Source organism: Loxodonta africana, chromosome 24 (genome assembly GCF_030014295.1).
Source record: "Loxodonta africana isolate mLoxAfr1 chromosome 24, mLoxAfr1.hap2, whole genome shotgun sequence".
NCBI classification, from domain to species: domain Eukaryota; kingdom Metazoa; phylum Chordata; class Mammalia; order Proboscidea; family Elephantidae; genus Loxodonta; species Loxodonta africana.
In genome coordinates, this window is record NC_087365.1 from 63,100,355 (window position 1) to 63,121,823 (window position 21,469).

The following is a 21,469-nucleotide window of genomic DNA, read 5'->3' on the forward strand; positions in this document are numbered from 1 at the left end:
CATGGCGGGGGGAGGGCAGCCTGTGGGGCAGGGGCAGCTCCTGAACATTCTGGGCCCACTGGTAGGAAGGGGGAGGGCAGGAGAGACTGGGGGCACCAAGCAAGCAGGACAGACTCGTCCACACACCGAGAGCACACAGTGGACAGAGGAAACACTGGAGGCGGGTCGAGGTGGGTGGAGGTAGGTGCCCACGATGCAGAGGGGTGGGAGGGCAGCTTCCCCCCACCTGTGTCCAGTCTTCACATGGCCCCCTGTGCAGAAGGGGGTGGCCTCTGGCTCTGGATATGAGAATGGGAGCTCCCTGGGGCCGGGCACCGGGAGATTTAGAGCCATCCGGTGCTAGCAGAGGTGCTAGATCGGCAGGCCCCAGGTCAGCCCCGCAGAGCCATCAGGGACACCAGGAGGCACTTGCACCCTTGTGGGTGTGCTGACCCCAGCGGCCCCTGCTTTGCGCAGGGGAGAAGGGGTGGGCGTTGTGGCCCTCTCGCCTCGCTCTCCGCCCCCGCCCCCTCTGAGGGGCCAATTGGCCAGCGGGCTGGGTGGCTGGTGGAGGCGGTGCACCCTCTCCCCATCTAGGACCTCGAGTAAGCAGAGAGTGGGCAGGAGGGGCAGAGTGCCGTGCAGCAGAGCCATCCGTGCGGGGTCTGCGGTACCTAGAGTGTCCGGGGCAGCATCCACACAGGGACTTTCTGCTCAGTCTGCCTCTAGTGGAAATGAGAGCACAGTTAGCAGCCCGCAGCCGCAATGGGGCGGCACGGGGAAACCGAGGCACCACTTGGGGCCCTGGCCCTGCCCTCCTGCAGCCTCGGATTAGGGAAGCACCCTGAGAACAGCTTTACAGGAAGTCTTGCACCGGCCTGGAAAAGAAAAGAGGCCTCCGCTTTTGGAGAGAAAAAGAAAATCCTGTTTTTTCCTCCAAAAATACCTTTTCCTTCCAAAGCCAGAGCTGGGGTTCCTGTCTTTTCAAAGATGTATTATTTTTTGCTCTCATCATGCCAACAAATAATACATACGCTAAGACTTTGCAGGACGTGTTACAGATGGCACGGCCCCTGAGAGGGTTTTCTTTGCAGCACACACATTTTAGGGGGAAACGTGCAGTTTGGTTTACAAAGCAATCGATGAAGTTTCACCATGCCCAGATGGTTCCACAGTCAAAACGGGTCCCCAGTCTACCCAGAAGACAGCATCTGCCACTATCTAGAGGGACGCTTAGGAGAAGGAATCTGGGCCCCAGGGCACCTGGACTTCAAAAGACTTTGCCAAAGCCAGTCTCTCCTTTGGGGGTTCATCTCAGGTCTCAGAGGACCCTCCTGTAGCGCTTGCAAGAAGCCCTTGGCCAGGTCGAGGTCAACCTGCCCGTGGAGACTCTGTAGAAAGAGCCCCAACAACATTTAACATCTTCCCAAGATGCGCCCCCCCCCGACCGCGCCCCACCCAAAGGCCCCTGAAAAGTCCCTCTGCATTAGAGAACTTTGAAGCAAAAACAGAACAAACAACTATGAAAGGTTTTCATTTTCTCCGGGGCCCCTCTCTGCACTTTGTGGCTGTTCCTGCTGAAGCAACCATTCTCAAACTCTGTGTCCGTGGAGCCCAGACAGCATACTGGCCTCTCTGCTCAGGAGAGAAACAGGCTTACGGGATGGACAGGCTCAGCACGGCAGTTTCCTCCCACCCCGTTTAAACACAGAAGGTGCCTGTCACATGTAGTCCGCTGAGAATCTCTCCTGTTTGGACCAACCCCAGATCACCTTTGCTGCCTCATAAATCCCAGCACGACCCAGTTGCCCAAGATGCACTGCTCTGGCCCCGCTGCGATGCTCTATACTTGTACTGTATGATGCGGTGACTGAAGGCGCACATGGCCACTGGGCACCTGAATGTTGTTGATGGGACAGAGGATTGATTTCTAACTTCATGTCATTTTAATGAGCTCTCAGCTAAGCGTTTGTAGTGGCTGGTGGCTCCTGACCAGACAGGCAGTTCTAGAGTCTGGCCACACTAGGAGGGGGAAGTGCCCTGGCAGCAACTGCCCCCCAACGCAACCCCACTGCTGAGGCACTGGGGACCCCCACTCGGGCCGTGTGATGTTGCCTGGTTTCTCAAGTGGTAACCGTGTGAGAACTGCCCAGCAGGCTGCAGGCCTCTGTGAGGCACTTAGACTCCCTCCCTAGGGGCTGGGCTCACTAGGGACACAGGTTCCCAGACATTGCCCAGGACCACACAGGACAAAGGTGAACAGAAACGCGGGTGCTGCTGATCGACAGAGGTGGGAGGGGGGAAGGGGGAGCCAGGGGAGGGAGACCTCCAGGCATGGGAGTGGGTGGGGATGGGGTGGGATGAAACAAAGGACAGGTCAGATAGATCGTTCACAAGGGCCCCCACTTGGAGTGGCCGATCAGTGCAGCCCCAGAGCTCTGCTCTCCACTGCCCAGTGCCCACCCAGACCTGGGACAGCCCATGCCAACTGCAGGGCCACCATGGGGCTCGAGGAACACCAGGCGGCTCCCATGTCCCTGTGCATCCCCAAGCAGGGTGAGCTCCAGACCCAAAGGTCAGGCAGAGACTCTCTACCACCTGACTACACAGATGGGGTACCTAAGGGATTGCCCGGCTCTCAGGCCTTTCAGGACTAGGGCAGGCCCAGCCTCTGTGGTCACAAGAGTGCTGGGTGGATTTCTGGCACCCTGCTGCGTGCGCCCAGGACAGGCAGGCCCTGGGTGGAGATCTTCATCCTCAGGGATCACTCCTCGCTCCCGCTGCACCCTGGACGCCGCTTAGCCCCTTCAAACCTGAAGGAGCCTCCCCAACACCCAAGGCCCGCTGGTCAGGCACTGGCCCCTGGAATACCACATGGACACACACAGGGAAAAGACACAGGATCAGCGTGGGGATGGGGGGCAGGGCACAGAACGTTCCACAGAGAACCCTGGAGGGGGGCAGGGGATGGAACATTCCACAGAGAACCCCGGAGGGGGACAGGGCACAGAACACTCCACAGAGAACCCCAGAGGGGGACAGGGCACGGAACACTCCACAGAGAACCCTGGAGGGGGACAGGGCACGGAACACTCCACAGAGAACCCCGGAGGGGGACAGGGCACGGAACACTCCACAGAGAACCCCGGAGGGGGACAGGGCATGGAACACTCCACAGAGAACCCCGGAGGGGGACAGGGCATGGAACATTCCACAGAGAACCCCAGAGGGCCCACCTGTGTCCTCACCTGGAGTCCTGCTTTCAGGCCACCACCTCATCCCCACAGACAGAGCAGGCGTGACAGGGGCCCCGGGCAGGGCAGGGACAGTGAGTAAGAACGCTTAGGAGTGGGAGGCAAGAGTTTCCGGATTGGGGAGAGGAGAGGGCAGGAGAGGGGAGGGAGAGAAAGAAAGAAAGAGAGAGAGGCTGAGACGAAATTGTTGGGAGGGGTTTAAAGCCACGGCAACAAGCACAGGAGCTGAGTCAGGCAGAGGAGTCATGGGCACTGGGCCACCTTCTCTTGGCAAGAGATCTGGGTGGGGTGGGGAAAAGCCTCAGATGGCCTGGGAGGGGCCTCTGTCCATTAGTCAGGAACAGGCTTGAGGCCCTGTCGGCCCCAGAGGCAGCCTGTCCACGCTCCTCTCTAGCAGACTCCCTGGAGAAATGTCAGGACATGCTGATGAATGGTGGCAACGGAACAGTGACAATGCATCTCCTGGGCACTCTACCTGCCAGGTGGGGCTGTGCACACGCCCCCCCCCCCACACCCTCACAGAACACTCTCCATTCCAAGCGACAAGGACAGTGAGGGGCCAGCATCAGCAACTGGCTGCACTGGGGCTGAGCCAGCATCATCTGACTGCACTGTGAGCTTCTGGAACCCTCTGAAGGCTTCCAGTCCTTGGTTGTGCTTCTGGCTGGCTCAAGGCTGAAGTGCTGCCGATCTCTTCAAGTCAAGTCCCCCCATGCTCCCCTTGTGGGGTTGGGAGATGGAGGAGGGCTGTGTCCCCTTCCAGCGGTGGGGAGGGGTCCTGCCACTCCATCCAAATCCTTCCCCGAGCGCCCCAGGAGGGCTGGTCCCTGGGGTGGTGGGGGAGGCAGGTGAGCATCGTCCCTTTCTGACCAGGTCTGGGGCCCAGACTTGCTCTGCAGTGTGAGGGTAGGGCGCGGGGCCATGTCCAAGCTCAGAAAAGCTCAGGAGCTCAGCAAGGTCACACAAAGGTGGCCTGGAGGAGGTCAGACTTGGGATTTGTGAACTGCTCTTGACTGTTTTTCATTACTAGAGAAGTAGACTGTTTCTACCCCTTCTCAGCCCAGCAGAGGTTTTCCCACGTGGCCCATTTCACAGGTTTTCCTGTTTCTGCACCTGTCTGACGTAACTGAGGCCAGTCTCTAGGTGGTCACTTCCCTGCCATCCACACGGGGGCAAGCGGGGGCCTGGAGGGACAAGCAGCACCTGACAGCTCCTGGCCTGCCTCGATGGGGCAAGCATCCAAGAAAGTGGGAATTGGAGTATCCACCAAGGGGACGAAGGTGGAAGAGGGTATCCAAACCTCCCAAGGAAGACACGGGACCTCAGCCTCCCTTACACTCGCTCCGAAGACTTTCAACAACCCATCTCCTCTGTAAACGAGCTAAAGGGACCCTCCTCTCTGGACTCCCCTCTGGCACCTGGTCAGGAAGGAGAGCGCTCGCTCCGAGCTCTCACCTGGGCCTACCTCGGCTCCACCAGCCAAGAGCTCAGGCTGTGTGCCTGGAGCTGGAGGGGGTCCCAGGGCTGGCCTTGTGGGTAGATGGGGAGCCCACGGAGAAGCTCCCCAGCCACCCTCCGAGCACTGCAGAGCAAGCCCAAGTTCCTGGAGGAGGCACTGAGTGCAGGAGAGGTGGTTTAAGGACCAGCGTCACTACCAGCCACATTCGGACAAAGTTAAGCACTCGAATGCGGACCTGCGTGTGTCCGGGGCCCACGGTTGCATTCGAAGCCCTCCCTGGACAACACATTGGCACACACATGAACACGAACGTGCCGCACACACAGCAGAGCACACAGAGAGCAGGAGGGGGCACCGACCTTGGCGAAGGCTCCGGCTGAGGCTCCTTCCTTTAAACAGAGGAGCAAGAGTTAGTCACTGTCTGCTGGGTCACGTCCCCCACGTTAAGCCCAGTGGTGGAGGAGAAGGGGCCTAACCCCCCGAAGCCACTGAGGGCCTACCCTCACACCCCAGGAGCCCCTGTCCTTCTCGGGAGCACCAGCGGGGTCAGAGGAGGCAGCTACCTAAGAAGGCGGAATTCTGGAGGGATCCACACAGTGGTTTGACCCTGAGGTCACACCACCCCCGAAGTTGTGGACGCTCATTTTAATCAGAATCACAGCAATGTTCATAATGTTTCCACTGGGAAGTATTTTCTGGAAAAAGCTCTAATAGGACAATTTAATTCCACAATCAATTTTCTGTACAGAATGAGCTGCTTCTGTTTTTTTTTTTTCGTTTTTAACTTAATGGAATTATTCTCATCCACGAAATTTTCCAGTGCTGGCTGGTATCAGCCGATGGTCTCACCACAGGCAGAAGAGTGTGTGAGTGTCACCTGAAACCCCACCCAGCCAACGTCCCCAGGCCTCGCTTCGCCTGCACGGCTACTGGGCCCCATTCTTATTTGGGGTTGATTATTTCTGGTTGTAGGTAACACTCATTATAAATGAGTAAGAGCTTAGTGGCTTGGATTTTTACCCAGCTGACCCATAAGAAGATGAAAGACCAGTGACCCATAACAAGATGGCAGACCAGTGCTTGGACCCCTCAGGACCGTGTCCAGGCAGATTCTGGCATTACTAAGCAGATCATCTGAGTCACCGTGACAGAGGCGGGGCAAAACAGACACAGCAAGGCAAGACGTTGGGTCCAAAGTCTACTGGGAGCTGGGGTCCCCAGGAAGCACCCTTGGTCTACCTTGGCTCCCCCCAGGAATGATATTTATCCAAAAGAGGCCCCATCCAGTGACATGTGTGGGGAAGCATAGCCACAGGGGGCACCCCCAGACCTGCCACCCCTCCCTAGCTCCAGCCTGCCTAGAGCAGGGACCTGAACACAGCAACGAGCCTACCCAGCTCATCTCTGCGTCTTCACAGCCCAACCCTGCCCTGTGGGGGCTCTGCAGAGACGTTGGGGATAGCCTCTGTGAGCACCTTCATCCCCACTTCTCCCGTGGGACAAGCCCTTCTCCTCTGCACACCTGTGGATTTGGGTAGGAGGCAGGACCAGGAGACACTCTCAGTGTGTGTCACCAACACCACCCTGGGGCGGACAGAGGGCTGGGACACTTTCTCTGTCCTAGGTGAAGCCCCCACCTTTTGTGTCTGTATACCCCAGCGCACCAGGAGCTTCCTGAATGGTTGGCTGAGACCCCCACCCAGGCAGTGGGCCCTTTGGGAAGGCTAAGACCCCCAACACTTCCCCAAAGCTCTAGACCCAGCTTAGGAGCCCCGGGGGACATGGAGTAACCACAGCAAGGACCCCCACCCCCATGGGAGGGTGGGCTCACACAAGAACTGCTTGCCCTCCTGCTCCCCCTCTGCCCCACCCCAGGTGCCAGAATGTTCCACGGCAAGGTGCCTCCTGGTCAGTGAGTGCAGAAAAGAGCAGCTGGGGGCAGCCTACCCAGGGTAGCTGTGCAGGTCACACTGGGGCCCTGAGGCGTCACTCACACCACAGCCGGTGCAGATGGTGCAAGGGTGGGCAATGCTCCACCTACCCAACCGACCGGGCCTCCCAGTGGGGCTCGCTCCTCCATGCCAGGCCTGATCCCATGTGGCACCTGATCCCCCTCCCACCTGCATAGGCACATACCCTGCTTGGGACCCTCTCCTGGCCTCAGCCCTAACCTGCTGGGAAAAGTCTCCAGCCTTGAGAGGCCCCACCCCACCTATCCCTGCCCCTCCCCCATCATCTCTGTGGGGTGCCACGACCCTGGCCTAGCCCTCCACCTCCCGGCGTAGGGCCCCTCCCCCAGTGCCCCTACTCTAGGCTTCTCCTCAGCCCTCCCATGTGGGACCCCTCCCCTGACCTGGCCCTGGCCCCACCCTCCTCTCCCCATATGGGGCCTCCCGCCCCCCCATGACCTCCCAGTGTGGGGTCCCTCCCCCAGCACCCCTAATCTAGGCTTCTCCCGCAGCCCTCCTGTGTGGGACCCCTCCCCTAACCTGGCCCTGGCCCCCCCATGACCTCCGAGCATGGGGCCCCTCCCCTAACCTGGCCCTGGCCCCCCCATGACCTCCGAGCATGGGGCCCCTCCCCTAACCTGGCCCTGGCCCCCCATGACCTCCCAATGTAGGGCCCCCGCTGCTGACCTGAAGGTGAGACCAGATTTGCTCTTGAGGTTTCTCAGCAGCTCCAGCTGGTTGAGGGGTGGGATCAGCCTGAGGGAGGGGAGCAGGGGAGTCAGACCAGGGAGGTGCCCTCCCCTCCTCTCACCCCATCCACCCCTGTGGAGTGGCTGGATGTGGGGCAGACAGGAGAGGGGCTTGTGAAGGCGGGGACAACCCGGAACTCAGGGCGGGCCTCCATCCCCAGAGGGGGGACACCAACATTCCCTGCGATGACAACGCGGACACTGATGGGAGGGGCACACCACCCAGGCCTCTCACAGGGACCCCAGAGCAGGTACAGGAGGGCTTCCAGCTCTCCCCTCTGTCCTTCTTCCCTAATACCCCCAGGGGCATGCTAGCTGTAAAATAGAACCCCCAACATATTTAGGATCCCCAGCTTCTCTCCGCAGAGCCACTCTGCCCAAGCTGGGAGGGGGCGTCAAGGTCACAGGAAGGGGCTTTGCTGGGCAGAAGCCTCCTCAGATCTGTAGGGTGTGCCTCCAGCGGCTTGAAGAGCCCCCACCTGTCAGGCCCACAGGCTGCAGAGCCCCCCAACAATCCATCCTGGCTCTGCTCCAAGCCCCCTTCCCAGATGGGTCACTCTGCCCAATATTCCGCCGCTCTGCGGTTGGGGGCAGCTCCAGGCAGAGCTTGCAACCCTGTGCCTGCAGACATTTGGGAACCTCTGTGCCCCACACTTCTCTCCAAGCGAGAAAGCCCCTCCTGAGAGCCAGCCCTCCCCCAGTCCTCTCCCCTCCACCACCAGCCACCCCCTTGGACACACGTGCTTTCAGGGATCCTCCAGGGCCCTGACTCCTGGGCCTCACCCCCATTACCTCCCATTGCCTGGACCTTCTGGAAACCACCCCCAGAGGGCCCCACCAGACCCAGAGACCCCACTCCGACCTTCATCTTGTCCTTCCAGCCCTGACTGGCCGAAGGGGCACCTCCAACCCAAGGGTAGGGGGTGCTTCTCCTCTGTGTCCTCAGCATCTCAGTGACCACACTCTCAAAGTTCGATGTTCCCCTACAGACCTCCGCCAAGCCTTGAGCCCCACCCAATCTGGGATCAGATCACCACATGGTGTGGCCGTCCCCTCCTGGAGGCTAGAGCCCTCAACACAACGTGTGCAGACTAGAACCCTCATCTACCTCCTGACTCCCTGAGACAGGCAGCAGGGCCTTCTTGCTCTGCCGGTATCCTCCCCCCTCCAGCTTCTCCATTCTGACCCCTCCCCACCTCATCTTCCTAGGTCTGCCGGTGCCTTGTGTCACTCTCCTGCTCACTCTCAATGGCCACCCCCCTCACCTTCTGAGTAAAAGATAGCTGACTGCACCTGGCACTCAAGTCCCCGACAAGTGGCCCTGACTAATTCTCTGGTTCTGCTCCAATCTCCTCTGCTCTCCCCCATCTCTCATCCTCACAAGGTGGAGCTGTCCCCCAGCACCCCTGAACTCTGCAGTTCTGCCCCTGTTATGGTCTTCTTCCACCTGCTAAGCCCCTCCCCATGCCCAGGTCAGCCCCACTCCAAAGCCCTGCCTAGGCTCCCAGGTCCCTGTGAGCCCTGCACTTGGGAACCCAGCAGGCTGTGAGTAGGTGGGGCTGCACCTGGCCCCTTTGTCCCCTGCAGTCCCAGCAGGTGCCCCGAGGCAGGTGCTGGCCGGTAGGGGGCCTGTACACCCCCCAAGCACGCACTCTCTCTCCCTCAGAGGGTCCATCCACCCCGTGGGTGGGTTATGGGAGGCCCAGTGGCAGTGGGCTAGTCAGCTCAGGCCAAGGGCAGCAGACCACCCAGAACCGCCTACCTACCTGGGATGGATTACCTAATAAACAACCTACTCAGGGGCTTGATTGTGTTTACTTACTAATCTGTAGCACATAATTTCACATGGGTTTCACCACATGGAAACCCACGGGAAATTGTGTGCTACAAATCGGTAAATAACCAAAATTAAGCCTGTGAGTACCATGCTTACTGGTTGATACGCCCCAGTTCCCCACCCTCTCCACCAGCCCACCACGATAATAAGTGGGGCAGGAAGCAGAGGTCCAGGGTAGAGACATGGGGGTTGGTGCCTCAGCTGGACAGGACATGTCTGGAATCCACAAGCAGCACTGAGGACAGACGGAGGGGCACTGGGGGGCATGGCCGTGCATACACCACCAGCACACACCACACATGCACGGAGCCCTGCCCCCATCTCTGGGGATGTCAGATGGAGGATGAGGTACAGTGTGCTGCCAGGGAGGGGGTGCAGTCAGAGAGGGCTGAGAGTGAGGGTCCTTCCCAGAGAGAGGTCAGCGCTGGCTTGGGGGGGGTGGGCAGGGCAGGGGGCAGCCGGCTTTAGAACAGCACCAGCCACCAGGCCCCAAGGGGCAGCCTCCCACATGCTGGGGCATCTCACTCCTGGTGGCCTGGTCCCAGGGATCGGCTCTCTGCAGGGGGGACAGATGGAGGTAATCACCCCAGGGAGAGGAGGAGACTGCCAGGGCCTGAAAGAGGGCCCCACCCTGCCTTGATGGCCCAGTGCCCAGGAGCCCAGGAAGGTCCTGCTCTGGCCAGCACCTTGACCTCAGCCGAGGCCTCTGAGGGCTGCAGCCAGCAGTCCAAGGCTGTCGTGGGGATGACGCTGCTGGGTACCCAGCGACCTACCCCATCAGTGAAGCCCGGCCCCCCTGTGCCTTCTAGGGCTACAGAAGTTACATGCTGCCTACTGCCATGCCCACAGGGGATAGGGACGGGGTCCAAACGGAGGCTCGCCCTGGGCTAAAGCTGTCCACTCTGCCTGGCCCCTCTCGCGGAAGGAGAGGCTCCACAGAGGGGACCCTCGCCACTGCAGCTGGGGTGAAGCTTCCTGTAGCATCCCAGCCCCCCTCGTCTGGGGAAACCACCCCATTCCCGCCTTTGGGTGAGAGCCCCCTGATGAGGACACCTTCAGGTGAGAGCCCCCTGGTGAGGGCACTTCAGGTGAGAGCCACCCTGTCAGAGTGCCTTCAGGTGAGAGTCACCTGGTGATGACCATCTCTGCTCCCAGGGCCTCCACATCACCCTCTAACTGCCCCGAGAGGATTGCAGGGGCGGGGATTCTGCAGAGGGGGAACCCCAACGGGGCCCAGGCAGGCGCCCCTTCCCCTCCACCCACAGGAAAGGAGGAAGTTTGTTCTGGCCTGGGAAGTGCATCTGCCCCCAGACCCAGGTCCCCAGAGCTAGGATGGTGGCCCGAGGGGTAGGGGAGTAGGGGGAGGGGACGGCAGTTCTGAGAACAGGCAGGGAGGAAACGGAAGCAGAAGCAGGACTGAAGCAGAAGACAAAGATGACCAGCAGTCAGAAGCAGCACGGGGGCGGGGGTGGGGGTGTGTGGGGGGGTCGAGTCAGGGAAGGAGGGTTGGGGAGAGGAAGGAAGGTTCCAACGTGGGCTCAGGGGAGGGGCGTCCTAAGCAGCCTTCTGGCCTAACCTCCCAGCTCATGTGGGCCGGGAGGGGCGCGAGGGCTCCACTGGCTGGGCTCTGGGCCAGTATGGACTCCCGACAAACCCAGACAGAACGAGGGACCACAGCACACTGTCCGTCACAGGTGACATGCGTTCCTACCTGGAGGCCCCGTACGTTTGGGTTTGCGAGCTTTTCAAGTGTTCACACACACACAAAGGGAAAAGAAAGGAAATATAAAAAAGAACGGGATCAGAAAAAGAAAATGAAAAAAAGAGTTGAGGAAAGTGGGGGAAACAACAGAACAAAGAAAATTAGGTAGGCCACTTCCTGCTCCACCCGTCTGGAGCTGTGGGCGAGCTATGATGGCCCTTGACCTCTCCAAAGCTGCACCTGTCCTACGGCCTCCTGTTCCTGTGTCCCTGGAAGACGGGGCACTGCTCGGGTGGGAAGGATGCTGGGGTGGGGGGAGGGAGCCACCAAGATGGCTGATGCCCAGCACCCCCTTCCTGGATGACTCACCCCTGCAGAGGCAGGAGGGTGCGAGAGGGGTGTGTGGATGCGGTGGGGCTCCTGCATGGCCCCAGGCCTGTCTGACCATCATGGATTTCAGGGTCCTCGAGAAGCCCCTGCCCTGGGCCTAAGACAGTCCCAGCTGAGCTCTGCCCCCTCCCCCATGGGTGAAGCCTCCAGGTGGACAGAAACCCCCTCACACATGAGGGGGACCCTTGGGCTGGGAAGTCCCCAGGCTCAGGTGGATAGAGGAGGCCCAAATCCCAGGGTGACGGGCGTCCTCGGGCCAGCTGACCTCGTGTCCTTGTGAATTGGGGCCCACTGACCACGGTAACTCCGGGAGCCTGTGCTGGCAGGACCTCAGCCCTCGCTGGGGGATGTTTGTGTACTGTGTCCTGCTGAGGCACCTGAGACCCCCAGGAGAGTACGGTCCCCTGGTCCTGACACCAGAGCTTGCCTTGGATGGGGCTCATTCTCCTCACCCCGCAGGGACCCTGGTTCCCTGGGGGTAGAGGCTCAAGGTCTTCCTGGCATTATTAAAGCTCCAGGAGCTTGCCTGAGACCCCCAGCAGAGCACCATCCTGTCCAGAGTGGAACCAGGTCCAGGAGGCATTCACCTCTGAGAGGCTCTCAGAGGTCTGTCTCCTCATGCTGCCAAAAGCAGCGCTCACAACACAACACAACTGACAGCGAAGGGCAAAAGCCAAGTGGGCAGGGGGATGGAGGTGGAAACAAGCCCACAGCACATAAAGCATGGAATCAGTACTTGGAAAAAAAAAAAAAAAAAAACCACAGGGCTCCTTTATGGAGAATACAAACGTTTATGGAAAATACATACAAAGAAAAAAGAAACAAAATCAAAATAATGAACAAACAAAAAATGGGTATAAGAACTAATGCAAACTAAACAGAATCAATGCTCCAGTCGCCACCAGGAGGGGCCAGGGTTCAAGCCACCAGGTCTCCAGGGCCAGAGCACAGGGGGCGAGGGCCCAGAGCACAGGGCGGTACCTGTACATGGGCACAGTGACCGTGCGTTCATAGTACTGCCAGGTGGAGTGCAGGTCCGTTCGGGAGAGGTTGGTGGCGTAGAACCTCCAGGCAGACTGTGAAGGGGACATAGGGTGAGTGAGTTTCGCTGTAGGGCTGGGCCTGGGGAGCAGGACCCACAGGAGGGCCCGCCTCCCCCCCGCCGCCCCCCGCCAAGGACCAGGAGCTCAGACACCTGCACTGACACTCCACTGACTTGCTGTGGTTGGTGGGGGGTCTGAAAGAGGGGAGTGGGCCTGCGGCTTAGCTCCTCCCACATCAAGTCCCTGTGGTTCTGATCATTTTTTTCCTTCTTTCTGTTAATGCAGTGTATCACATTGACTGATTTTCTTAAACCCCACTTGTCATGGTGTATAATTTTTTAATATGCTGCTGGATTTGGTTTGCTGGTATTTTCTTGAGGATTTTTGCATCTGTACTCATACGGGAACATTGGTTTTCTTGTGGTATTTTTGTCTAGCTTTGATAGCAGGATACTCCTGGCCTTGTAGAATGAGTTAGGTGTTCTCTCATTTTCCATGTTTTGGAAGGGTTTGAGAAGGGTTGGTATTAATTCTTCTTTAAATGTTTGGTATCACCAGTGAAGCTATCTGCTTCTGGGCTTTTTTTAATTAGAAGATTTTTGATTATTGACTCAAGCTCTTGTTACAGGTCTATTCAGATTTTCTATTTCTTCTTGATTCAGTTCTGGTAGTTTGTGTGTTTCTAGGAACTTGTCCATTTCATCTAGGTTGTCTGATTTGTTGGCAGAGAATTGTTCATAGTATCCTCTTACAATCCTTTTTATTTCTGTAAGGTCGGCAGTAACGTCCCCAATTTCATTTCTGATTTTAGCAATGTGAGTCTTCTCTGTTCTTCACTGGTCTAGCTAAAGGTTTGTCAGTTTTGTTGATCTTTTCAGAGAACCAACTTTTGGTTTCATTGGTTCTTTCTACTGTTTTTCTAGTCTCTGTTTCAGTTATCACTGCTCTAGTCTTTATTTTTTTCTTTTCTTCTGCTAGCTTTCAGTTTAGTTTGGTCTTCTTTTTCTAGTTCCTTAAGGTGTAAATTTAGGTTGCCGATCTGAAACCTTTCTTCTTTAACACAGGCATTTACAGGTACAAATTTCCTTCAGAGCACGCTTTTGCCGCATGGCGTAAGTTTTGGTATGTTGTGCTTTTGTTTTAATTCATATCATAGTATTTTCTAATTTCCTTTGTGATTTCATCTTTGACCCATGAGTTGTTTAAGAGTGGGTTGTTTAAGTTCCACATATTTGTGAATTTTCCAAGTTTCCTTCTGTGTTGTTTTCTAGTTTCATTCCATTTTGCCCAGGGAAGACACTCTGTGTGATTTCAACTTTCAAACATTTATTGAGTCTTATTTTACGGCCCCGCACACAGTTTCCTGGTATGATGGAGAATGATCCGGTGAACATAAGAATGCGTATTCTGCTGCTGTAGGGTGACGTGTTGTATGTGTTCTCTTAGGACTAATTAGTTTACAGTGTTGTTAAGTCTTTTACTTCCTTGTTTATCTTTCGCCTAGTTGTTCTGTTATTGAAAGTGTGATGTTGAAGTCTTCCACTATTATTGTTGAACTGTTTCTCCCATCAACTCTGCCAGTTTTCGCTTCACATATTTTGGGGCTCTTTTGTTAGATAAACATATGCTTATAATTGTTACATATTCTTGATGGATGACCCTTTTATCATTATATAATGTCATTATTTATCTCTTGTAACAGTTTTTGACACAAAGTTTATTTTGCCTGATATTAGTAGACCCATCTCAGCTTTCTTATGGTTCCTCTTTGAATGAAATATCATTTCCATCTTTTCACTTTCAATCACTCCGTGTCTTTGTATCTAAAATGAGTGTCTTGTAGACAGTATATGGCTTGATCATGTTTTTAAATGCATTCTTCCAATCTCTGCTTTTCATTGAAGAATTTAATCTATTTACATTTAAAGCATTTAAAGTGATTGTTGTTGTTGTCAGGTACCATCAAGTCAGTTCTGACTCATAGTGACCCTATGTATAAAAGAACGGAACACTGCCCAGTCCTGTGCTATTCTCACAATTGTTGCTGTTTTTAGGCTCATTGTTGCAGCCACTGTGTCAATCCATCTCATTGAGTGTCTTCCTCTATTTTGCTGACCTTCTCCTTTACCAAGAATGATGTCCTTCTCCAGGGACTGGTCCCTCCTGATAATATGTCCAAAGTACGTGAGACAGAGTCTCTCCATCCTTGCTTCCAAGGAGCACTCTGCCTATACTTCTTCCGGACAGACTTGTTCATTCTTCTTTAAAGTAATTACTGACAAGAAAGGACTTCTGCCATTTTGCTGTCTGCTGTCTATATGGCATGTGTTCTCTGTTCCTCAGTTCCCTCGTTACTGACTCCTTTTGTCTCTAATTGTTTTTTTTTCCCCCAGTGTACCATTTTAATTCCTTTCTTATTTCCTTTTCTATATATTCTTCAGTTATTTTCGTAGTGGTTAGCCCGGAAGTTACAATTAACTTCTTAAATTTATAACAATCTAGCTTGAATTAATACCAACTTAGCTTCAATAGTATACAAAAACTCGTCCCCTGTACAACTCCATCCCACCTGTATGTTGTTTTTGTCACAAAAAAGTACAAAGCTGTCGGTGATAGGATATCCATATGCCTGCAAGGAAAATCAGTTAATTACGACTATTATTCAAATTTACGCACCAACCACTAAGGCCAAAGATGAAGACATTAAAGATTTTCATCAACCTCTGTAGTCTGAAATTGATCAAACATGCAATCAAGATGCACTGATAATTATTGGTGAATGGAACGCAAAAGTTGGAAATGAAGAAGAAGAATTGATAGTCGAAAAATATGGCCTTGGTGATAAAAATTATTCTGGTGACCACATGATAGAATTTTGCAAGACCGATGACTTTTTCATTGCGAATCCTTTTTTCAACAATGCAAACAATGACTACACATGTAGACCTTGCCAGATGGAATACACAGGAATCAAATTGACTACATCTGTGGAAAGAGACAATGGAGAAGCTCGATATCATCAGTCAGAACAAGTCCGGGGCCAACTGCAGAACAGGCCTTCAATTGCTCATATGCAAGTTCAAGTTGAAGCTAAAGAAAATTTTAAAGAGTCCATGAGAGCAAAAGTACAACCTTGAGTATATCCCACCTGAATTTAGAGACCATCTCAAAAACAGATTTGACATATTGAACACTAATCATCGAAGACCAGACAAGACGTGGGATGACATCAAGGACATCATACATGAAGAAAGCAAAAGGTCATTTAAAAAAACAAACAAGAAAGAAAGAAAAGACCAAAATGGATGTCAGAGGAGACTCTGAAACTTGCTCTTGAACGGAGAGTAGCTAAAGCAAAAGGAAGAAATGATGACGTAAAAGAGCTGAGCAGAAGATTTTGAAGGTCAGCTCAGGAAGACAAAGTATTATAATGACATATGCAAAGACCTAGAGATGGAAAACCAAAAGGGAAGAACATATTCAGCATTTCTCCAGCTGTAAGAACTAAAGAAAAAAGTCAAGTCTCAAGTGGCAATATTGAAGGATTCTACAGGAAACTACTAAGTGACAAAGGATGTATCAAAAGAAGATGGAAGGCACACACAGGGTCACTGTACCAAAAGGAATTTGTCAACCTTCAACCATTTCAGGAGGTAGCATATGAACAAGAACCAATTGTGCTGAAGGAAGAAGTCCAAGCTGCACTGAAGGCATTGGCAAAAAACAAGGCTGCAGGAACTGACAGAATACTAATTGAGATGTCTCAACAAATGGAAGCAATGCTGGAAATGCTTACTCGTCTATTATAAGAAATTTGGAAGACAGCTACCTTGCCAATCAACTGGAATGGATCCATATACTTGCCCATTCCAAAGAAAAGTGATTCAACAGAATGTGGAAATTATCAAACAATATCATTAATAACACATGCAAGTAAAATTTTGCTGACGATAAACCAAAAACAGTTGCAGTAGTACATTGTTGGTGAACGGCCAGAAATTCAAGCTAGATTCAGAAGAGGACTTGTAAAGAGGGATATCACTGCTGATGTCAGATGGATCTTGGCTGAAAATAGAGAATATCAGAAAGATGTTTACCTGTGTTTTATTGACTATGCAAAGGCATTCGACTTTGTGGATCATAACAAATTACGGATAACATTGCAAAGAATGGGAATTCCAGAACACTTAATTGTGCTCATGAGGAAACTGTACATAGATCAAGAGGTAGTTGTTTGAACAGAACAAGAGGAAACTGCATAGTTTAAGGTCAGGAAAGGTGTGTGTCAGGGTTGTACCATTTCACTGTACTTATTCAATCTGTATGCTGAGCAGATAATCCAAGAAACTAGACTATATGAAGAACACAGCATCAGGATTAGAGGAAGACTCATTAAGACCCTACAATGTGCAGATAACATAACCTTGCTTACTGAAAGAGAAGATTTGATGCACGTACTGATGAAGATCAAAGACTAAAGCCTCCAGCATGGGTGGCCAGGTTCCCTGCGAGCCTTAGCTTCTGGCCCACACTCAGCAGAAAGATGAGCCTCTGCCAGAGAAAGTCTCAAAAGCCATTAGGATCCTTTGACCCAGCAATGCCACTGCAAATCACTGCTCCATGGCTCTGCTCACATGGTGCACCAGAGAGACTTCTCTGCAGCCCTGGACACACCTTGGTGTCCTTCCCTGAAGAAGTTGTTGCAGCCTCAACTCTGAGACCAGAGTATGGTCTCCGTGTGTGTGCCTTCCATCAGACACCCACAGGGGAAGAAGCAGTGGCAGAGCGCGGGACATCGCCCTTTGGTGCAAAAATTCACAGGACAAATACAGAGGCATGGGAGTCCCTGGGCAGTGCAAAGGATTAACAGAGTTGGCTGCTAACCAAAAGGTTGGAGGTTCAACTCCACCCAGAGGCATCTCGGAAGAAAGGCCTGGTGAACGACTTCTGAAAACTCAGCCACTGAGAACACTGTGGGGCACAGTTCTGCTCTGACACACATGGGGTCGCCGTGAGTCAGGAGTGGGGTCGCCGTGAGTCAGGAGTGGGGTCGCCGTGAGTCAGGAGTGGGGTCACCGTGAGTCAGGAGTGGGGTTGCCGTGAGTCAGGAGTGGGGTCACCGTGAGTCAGACACACATGGGGTCGCCGTGAGTCGGGAGTGGGGTCACCGTGAGTCAGGAGTGGGGTTGCCGTGAGTCAGGAGTGGGGTCACCGTGAGTCAGACACACATGGGGTCGCCGTGAGTCAGGAGTGGGGTCGCCGTGAATCAGGAGTGGGGTCGCCGTGAGTCAGGAGTGGGGTCGCCGTGAGTCAGAAGTGGGGTCACCGTGAGTCAGACACACATGGAGTCGCCGTGAGTCAGGAGTGGGGTCGCCGTGAGTCAGGAGTGGGGTCGCTGTGAGTCAGGAGTGGGGTCGCCGTGAGTCAGACACACATGGGGTCGCCGTGAGTCAGGAGTGGGGTCACCGTGAGTCAGACACACATGGGGTCGCTGTGAGTCAGGAGTGGGGTCGCCGTGAGTCAGGAGTGGGGTCGCCGTGAGTCAGGAGCGGCTCGAAGGCAGCTGGTTATAAGGCATTCCTGCTTTCTGGAGGACAAGAACGGCCTTGGAGAAGAGGAGCGGGGTGGCAGGAAGAGGCCTGTGTGCTGCTTTCTGTGCTTTTAATTCCCGCACTGTTTAAAAGCTTTACCACGTGTACATGTGGTTACTTTTTTTTAATGTCAAAAAATGTGGGATTTATATGGGGCATTTTTGCCCTTCTTTATTCTCTTTTGCATTAAAAACGTAGCTGTTTAGAGTGTTGATGCTGAGAGACACATACATAAATGTGGTGACCAGGGCCAGGACCACAGGAGGGACACCTTTAAGACATGCCAGCCCAGGTCTTCATGCAACTTGGCAGTAGAAGATTCTGGTCACTCTGAAGGTCTGCCAGGTCGGTGCACTCTGGGGAGGGCTTGCAGGAGTGTCTGGCCCCTCACCGGCTCAGGTTTTCAGCGTTCCCCTTGCATTTTGGTGCACCATTTGGTGCACTACGCCTGGTGATTCTCAGGCTCAAGAGGCACTTTCTGGATTTCAGGGTGCCCTCTGAGCAGCTGGACAGGTGGGTGAGCTAGGGAGCAGGACGGTGCTGGTCCATAGCTCAGGTGAGCTCAGAGGTGGGATGGCATAGAGCCCATGGCTCAGGTGAGCTCCAGGGCGGATGGTACAGGGTCCACAGCTCAGGTGAGCTCGGGGGCGGGATGGTCCAGAGTCCACAGCTCAGGTGAGCTTGGGGGCAGGGTGGTCCAGGGTCCACAACATGGCTCAAGTAAGCTCAGGAGTGGAATGGCACAGGGTCCATGGCTCAGGTGAGCTCAGGGGTGGGTGGTACAGGGTCCACAGCTCAGGCAAGCTCAGAGCGGGTGGTGCAGGGTCCACGGCTCAGGTGAGATCAGGGGCAGGTACCACAGGATCCATGGCTCAGATAAGCTCGGGGGTGGGTGGCGCAGGGTCCACAGCTGAGGTGCAGGCCAGATGACATGGCTTGAATCTGGCTCCAGCACTACTGCTCACGGTGGCAGGCTCTGCATCCAGGTGACGAGCGTGATGAGGTGGTCCCCTCCCTGGGACTTTTGAGGGGTGGCCCCCATGGCCCCAAGCACCTCCGTGGTATCTGCATCTCTTTCTCCTGAAGATCTCAATGCTCCAGATGCCCTCATCACCCTGACCTAGCCCTGCAGTGTGGCAGGGGTCACAAATCAGGGACCCCCACAGATAGGAATGACACCTGGAGTCGACAGCCTCACCCCAAGCCCCAAGCAGCTCTGGGTGGGGAGGCCAGCCTCTCTGACTCACCTGGATCAGGCCGGCTGCAGGGTTCCGCCGCTTCTCAAAGTGCTTCTGCCGGTGCTGCTCTTGAACTTTGAGGGCAAAGCCAGACCCCAGAATGCCCTGCAAGTCAGGGGGGTCAGACAGTGTCACGGGACCCACACCCCATTTCATCAGGGTCAGAATTGCATCCTGGAGACCCATAGCTCCCCCAGTTCCTCAGGGCAGCTGTCCCTGCAGCCATGGTGCACCTCTGAATCCCAAGGTGCAGTCCGATGGGCAGTGTCTCCTGTCTCTCTGAGAGGCTGGATCCCAGCCTATGGTCAGCTGGGAGCCCAGCAGAGCCCGTGGGGACCCCACATCACCCAACCTATAGCCCTGTCTAGGCGTTAGGGGTGCTCACCGCAGGGAGAGCGAAGAAGGAGACACCGATGAGGGTGAACGTGGCTGCCAGGAGCCTCCCATTCCAGGTCTGGGGGTACTTGTCCCCGTAGCCGATGGTCGTCAGGGTGATCTGGGACAGTGGGCTCTGGTCACTGGGCTGCACCTACATGGCCTCACTGACGGGATGCCGCAGGGGCACCACCTGGGCACCACTGCCCTCTACACCCGACGGGCAGGCCAGCGAGGACAGGGATGCCTGGGGCCGGAACGGACAAGAAGCTGCCCCCCATACCCAGGAACCCCGTGAGGCCAGCATCAGCTCATCGTCCGTTGTCCCTGCAACAATTGCATAAAGCCTCCCCAAGTCTTCTCTTCCTCATCACGGGGTGGGGGGAGTGATTACAAAACCTCTACCCCATTTCACCCCAAGTCCACAGTCCCCCACAACTCCTCACAGCCTGGTGCAAGAGCAAGGAGACCCCCCCCCTCCGCCACTGCGGCACTCCTGCATGGGGCTCAGGGGCTGCAAGGAGGCATCTGTTTGCGTGCAGGTAAACCCAGCCGGGCCCAGGGCCCCAAGGGGTGAAAGTGCCGGGGGGTGGGACAGATGAAGACGGACCCTGGGACAAGAGGCAGGTGAGACCTAGTGAGGTGACCTGTGAGCCGAGGTCAGAGGGGGCAAGTGGTGACCAGGGGAGCATGCACCACAGAGTAACGGGGATGCAGGGACCACGCTGGACCAGGTAACCAGAAGTGCCAAGAGGCCAGCAGGCAGTGGGGGAGGAAGGGAGGCCTGGCCGGCGTACTGGTATGTTCTGGGGGTGATGGGAGGCCCTGTGGAGAGGTGGTTGTCTGTGTTTAGAATCTTTCCCACAGCCGAGTTAGAAATAGATGGGGCAGGGCCTTCCTGGGTGATCAAGGGACAGCTGGCCCTCACTGGGGCGGGCACATGAAAGGGTTCACATAAACCAAGCATATTTCAAAGACGTGGGCTTTAAACACTGCAGGGCACACATGTCTGTCCCCTCTCCCTCCAAAAGCTGGGCTACGTAACTCAAGGAAAAGGACAGTGCACAGCCCACAGGGCCTTTAAGAGGGTGGGGACAGCACAGCCTGGCTCTCAGATGCAACCACCTCCACAGCTTCTGTGGTCACAGAGGCCAGCAGGTGGCCCCAGAGGGACGGCCCCTCCAGCTCAGCCAGGTTCCAGGGAGCAGAGGGGCGGTGTGTCTTCAGACAGTAGGAGGGCATGTGGAGGGGGGCCCGGGGGGATGCAGGGGGTGCAGGGAGGGCCCAGGGAGGCAGAAACCCAGCATCTGTGAAGATGAGCACACCGTCATTGACGCAGCCAGGACTCACCAGGCCCCACCACAGCGCATCCGCGTAAGTGTCAAAGTGGTCGTTCTCGCCTTTCTCTGCCAAGTACACCAGGAATGAGGCCAGGATGAGGCAGAGGAAGCCAATGTACCAGGCGGTGACCAGCTCCTTCGAGACAGACCAACTGTCACCCTGGTCGAGCCAGCGCCCACTTGCAGGCCTCCAGCCACCAGAGGCCATGCCAGCCCCAGGAAGGGGGGTCACCCTCGGGCTGGGGCCTCCAGGGGTGCTAAGAGCTGCCTCCCACGGCCTACGTACTGGGGTCAATGTGGCTCAGAGCTGGAAGGAGCTGCTCCTTTCACAGCTCAGACACCATTGACCACTCAGCCTCGAAACTTAGAGCCAAAAAAAACAGCAGCTGTCAGGTGCTATCAGAGCCAAGACCCCTCCCCGTGCCCTGGAGCCTGGGGAGACAGCTTTGCAAACCAGGGGAGGCTCACCTGCCCACCCACTAACCCCCCAAGGCCCACTGCATTTACCTGGAGGGGGTGAGCCCCTCCAGCCGACGCCTGGCCCCATCCTTTCCCAGGGGCTC

General features: G+C 55.3%; 1 protein-coding gene across 3 annotated transcripts in view; it reads right to left on the reverse strand.

Annotated features, from left to right (window-relative positions):
* Positions 1–21,469, reverse strand: part of KCNQ2 (potassium voltage-gated channel subfamily Q member 2) — a 58,179-nt gene that overhangs the window by 16,689 nt on the left and 20,021 nt on the right. For all 3 annotated transcript variants that reach the window (XM_064276346.1, XM_064276345.1, XM_064276344.1), the window contains exons 5-10: positions 20,917–21,042; positions 19,577–19,687; positions 19,201–19,296; positions 12,301–12,395; positions 7,329–7,397; positions 5,052–5,081 (exon numbers count right to left, since the gene is read on the reverse strand). In XM_064276346.1, the coding sequence (XP_064132416.1) occupies positions 5,052–5,081; positions 7,329–7,397; positions 12,301–12,395; positions 19,201–19,296; positions 19,577–19,687; positions 20,917–21,042 (527 nt within the window). The remainder of the gene's footprint in view (positions 1–5,051; positions 5,082–7,328; positions 7,398–12,300; positions 12,396–19,200; positions 19,297–19,576; positions 19,688–20,916; positions 21,043–21,469) is intronic.